Source organism: Engraulis encrasicolus, chromosome 8, assembly GCF_034702125.1.
Source record: "Engraulis encrasicolus isolate BLACKSEA-1 chromosome 8, IST_EnEncr_1.0, whole genome shotgun sequence".
Classification (NCBI taxonomy): Eukaryota; Metazoa; Chordata; class Actinopteri; order Clupeiformes; family Engraulidae; genus Engraulis; species Engraulis encrasicolus.
In genome coordinates this window covers 35,071,021-35,076,020 of record NC_085864.1, presented here as the reverse complement: position 1 = coordinate 35,076,020, position 5,000 = coordinate 35,071,021, and the positions used below count along the sequence as shown (strand labels likewise).

The window sequence follows — 5,000 nt, the reverse complement described above, 5'->3', positions numbered from 1 at the left end:
GGGTTAAAATTATCAAGGAGTTGCAAGAATACAAGACATGCTTACTCTCAGGATGTGCTGTCTTTCATGCTAAGGGGAGAGAAAGAAGGAGTACAGACAAAAACAAACAAACAAACAAACAAACAAATACAAAACAATAAGGAAAAAAGGATAAAGGATAAGGACTCTGGTAACATAAAGGAAAAGCATATAAGGATACTTCATACTGTAGCCACACATTCACACACATTACACACTGCCTTGAGGGGTAGGGGCGGTCGGGGATAAAGAGTGACTACTACTAGTCATAGTCACAGGGATATAAGGACAGAGGAACTCTTAAAATGTGTGCACATACCACACACGCACGCACGCACGCACGCACACATCCAAACACACACACACACACACACACACACACACACACACACACACACACACACACACACACACACACACACACACACACACACACACACACACACACACACACACACACACACACACACACACACACACACCAATGTGCACAAATAGCATACTGTCTAATACTAACACAAAACTCCAGATGCATTACCAACCACTAAGTCAGATCAGCAGATTTGATTATAATACTCAAATATTAAAAAAATCAGTGACTAAATAGGCTGATATTTGGAATGGAAAATATCCTAGTGAACCAGCATGACCCCTAGTGGCTGAGTTAAGAATTGCTTTAAAACAAGTAGGCCAACGTCAGCAGCTATACATGATAATACTCAGCAGCAAAGGTGAGTTTAAATCCTTCATATTGCTCTGGAAAACTGTACAAAGATAATCAGTACAGTTGTGCAATGTACTGTATGTCTGAGTGTGTGTGTGAAAGTGTGTACTACTGAGTCGACTCTGGACAAACTTGTGTTTGTCCTCTCAAAGCATCTTACAATAGTTTGCTTCTTTTAGAAATCATTAATCACATACAGGCCTACAGCTTCAAGAGAGAATGCCTCTGCTGTGATGTCCTTGACTTCGACAGAAGAGGACGAGAGCGGGCAGCGTAAAGACTGCCACCACCACACCACACACCTGCCACCAGACATCTGCTCCTGCGTCACTGTGCTGACGTGAAATACTTACTGGAGCACTTTTTACATTCCTGACAATGCATACTTCAGCACGCGCGCACAAACACACACACACCGAAACATTCACACGCATGCACGCACGCGCGTATGCACGCACGTATGCACGCATGTATGCACGCACGCACACTCAAGCACTCTTCTATTTACGTAATTCCACACACACACACATTCACACCTTCATATTTTACACGCGTGCATGCAAGTGCACACACGCATGCACGCGCATACATGCGTGCACACACACACACACGCACGCACGCACACACACACACACACACACACACACACACACACACACACACACACACACACACACACACACACACACACACACACACACACACACACACACACACACACACACACACACACACACACACACACACAAATATATACAGTATAAAAAAAATGAAAGTGTGACTTACGTTGTACCAGCTCTGGCTCTTCTGCGGGGTGCAACAGGCGGACAGACAGACAGACAAGCAGACAGGAGAGAGCACATAGGTAAGTTACTTCACGTCCCACCTCTGCGGACAAGTCAAGTCAGAGAGTCAGTCAGATAAGTCAAACGGTCAGTCTTCCATCTCACACACACCTCCTCTATCTGCCACACCACATGGGCATCTGGCAGCACTTTAATCCAGGATATTTTTAGACACGGGGGGTGTGGGGGGTGTACTGGGCACGGGGTGTCTAATTTCAGCCAACTGGGTGAGTGCTGGCTACTGCACTCCCCTCAATCTACTATCAGACAGGTCTGGACTGGTAGTGTGGCATACAGGGCATTTCTTGATGGGCCGAGAGTAATCAGGGGTCGATTCTGTTGGGTGTTTTGTATTTTTTTTACAGACTGGCTGACAATTTAGAGGCAGCCAAGGCAAGATGCCCAGACAGGCCTTTTTTGTCCTAGTCCAGTCCTGCCATGAGTCACAATGCTCAGGATTGGGCAAATTTTAGTACGTAGACACATCTTAGTATATTTTAGGCCCACAGGAGCGGTTTGCTTTTTATGTTGTTTTTTTTTTTTTATTCTATTTTTGTTTTTTATGTTGTTTCTATTTTTTCAAGATGGATGATCTGTCTTGTCGAGATTTGATCCCTGCTACCATTTTTTTGTCTCTATTGTTATTTCTGTTTATATTTAGAAAGTGTTCAAGAAGCTCTGCAAGGAACCATGTGATGCCTCTATAACAGAATTTTGCTCTGTCATCCCTGTGGCCGCCATGAGGTAAGAGAGAAAAGCAGTTGCATTTTTCAAACAGCAGAGGGCAGCACAACTATAACGCTCCTGTATCACATTCTCCAGCTTTATTCAGGAAAGAAAGATGGCGTCCTCCGAAACACACATTCACACACAACTCTGATCTCTGTTCAGGACAGGTGAGCTTATGGTATGGGATTAACTGTTTATCTGACATTTTGTGTGGATAGCTGATGCAAACGATGAAAGGCCAACACTGAAGATAGATCATTTTGTCCTTTTGAAAATATTTCAATAGGGAAGCCACCACCCCTCATCTCCCTAAACTTGAGCATTTGGCACACATTTGACAGTATATATTTCACTCAAATTACTGAGGTGAAATGAAAGTATGAAACTCACAGCCATCCTTCACACCACTCCTTCTCTCTTCCTCTTTTTTCCCTGCTCATTTCAAGAGCACAAATATGAACAGAACCATCCCCCAACACCAACCCCCTCTCCCATATACAGTATTCTGCCTCACTAACAGCAGATCACCAGCCAACTAAATCTGCATCTGTCCTGGCTTCTTCTCTTATCCGTTGGTGGCTGGCCACCACAGCAGCCTGTCATCAGCATTAGCCACAGCAGCTAGCAGTGCTATTAGCAGCAGAAGCCTACATCTCTATACACTGTCCACAGCCCTTTTTACCCAAAGACAGACTAGGCAACTGTCTAGGGCAGGCTTTCCCAAACTGGGGTGCGTGCACCCCTGGGGATGCGTGGCCTGCCACAAGGGGGTGCGCGAGCTGAATTGAGCAATGGCGGATATGTGTGTTTTTATACAGCATTAATGAATATTAAGTAGTTTTTAATTGTATGGTGAATTGTAATGGTTGAAGAAACATCAAGTCTATTGGAAATGAGGATTCCCCAAATAACCCTGCATTGAACCCATATTTGAGTGGCAAAAACATTCGATTAGGGAGTGCGCGAACCATATTGAAATGTACAAGGGGGGTGCGCAAGGGAAAAAAAGTTTGAGAACCGCTGGCCTAGGGCCCCACCGAAATATCCCCCAAATAGCAGCGAAAGTAATTCAAAAGGGCCCCCATGGCTATATTTCGTCAAAGGTCTCTAATTGAGTAGAACGGCTGCTGTCTCCATCAGGACTGCTGCTGCTGAGTCTCCCTCTTATCAGCCTCAGCCACATGGCCTTGAGGAAGAGAGAAGGCTGTTAGCTGCCTTTATAACGGAGGCCAACTAGCAGAGTGTGGCGTGGAAACGTTAGCAAACCTCCCTCATACAGCATCGGCAGCACTCAGTATCGGTAGTAGCCTGGGAACTCCCATACTGCCTTTAGTTCTACACAATCATTTCGATCTGAAATTTGTCATTAGACATGTATGGTGGTAACCAGGAAACCAACCTCCCACCCCTCTCACTTGTGATTAGGTCTGGTGTTAATCAGGCAATAGGTGCGATCGAGATGTGTCAACGCATGTATGCGCATTTAGACAGCAATGCACCCTGGGTGGAAAATGCTGCATGACGGTTAGATTTCCTGTCAAACTTCGAAATTTCGTCGACGTTGCGTTGACGAGGTGACATGTCACATGGTGTAAAACTATCGCGGGATGAATGCGGCTGCAGTCAGATCTTGCAACCTCTGCAGTTGCTTATCCCCTTCAACGCTCGTCGGCGCTCGTCGGCGGACTGCCTCCGAGGTCACGCGCCCATGAACTGGTTGGTCAACAACTCACTCACGTGTGTATATGGGTCTTGTCTCACACCTCTACACAAGTTTGCGCAGGTCCCCACTTCAGCTCCTCCTCACTGCCTGTCCCCCCACTCCTCACACGTGGTGTGTTAGTAGAGCAAACCGGTGCGAGCTCATCGTCTCGTTCATATTTGTGGCCGACTTTAAATGCGCTGTATTTAATAACACCCACATCGTGACAACAAGTTCTCGCTGACGTCCGTTGCGCAACGTCGACGCTCGCAATGAAGTCGTATGGGCTTAGTATCGGTAGTGCTCCCATACCCGAACTGATGCGTTGACTAGGAGGTGGGGGGGTTCGAGACCCGAGGTGGGCGGACTGAACACGCAAGAACACCTCAGTTACACCTACTGTTGCCTGTCCGTCTGTGCCCACAACACATAAAACAAGTGGCGATATGGTTGATGATAGGGGTGAATGAGGGGGTGGAATACCTAATGACTGGGGGATGAAAAGAGACAAGGAGTGGTAGAGGAGGAGGAGGAGGAGAGGGTGGAGTAGGAGAGGAGGTATGCAATGCAACTACTACATAAAAGAAGTGGAGATATGTTAAAGCATAGTGAGGAATACAAGTGGAATATCTACACAGAGAGAAGGTGGAGGAGAAGAGGAGGTAGGAAGAGAAGAACAGGGGTGGAGGAGGTGGAAGTAGAGAAGAAAATGAGGGAAGGAGGAGGAGGGGGAATACTGTACAGTAGATAGGAAGAGGAGTAGAAGTTGAGGCAGCAGGGAAGGCGTGCTGTGTTGGGCCGTGTCTGAGGGAGGGCTTTGGGGCGAATGACAACTCTAATGGAGGCTAATCTGATCCGGAGCTGACAGGAGCACTGCTGGACGCGGCTTGCCATTCAACACTGCACTGCCTACCTACAATGCTAGCTTCTCTCTCTCTCTCTCTCTCTCTCTCTCTCTCTCTCTCTCTCTCTCTCTCTCTCT

At 46.7% G+C, this 5,000-nt stretch overlaps 1 protein-coding gene across 2 annotated transcripts in view; it reads right to left on the bottom strand.

Annotated features, from left to right (window-relative positions):
* Positions 1 to 5,000, bottom strand: part of gramd1bb (GRAM domain containing 1Bb) — a 155,649-nt gene that overhangs the window by 30,765 nt on the left and 119,884 nt on the right. Inside the window, exons 3-4 of one of the 2 annotated variants that reach the window (XM_063205525.1) lie at positions 1,529 to 1,549; positions 46 to 69 (exon numbers count right to left, since the gene is read on the bottom strand). In XM_063205525.1, coding sequence (XP_063061595.1) covers positions 46 to 69; positions 1,529 to 1,549 — 45 coding nt within the window. The remainder of the gene's footprint in view (positions 1 to 45; positions 70 to 1,528; positions 1,550 to 5,000) is intronic. The other variant, XM_063205526.1, reaches the window with a different exon arrangement.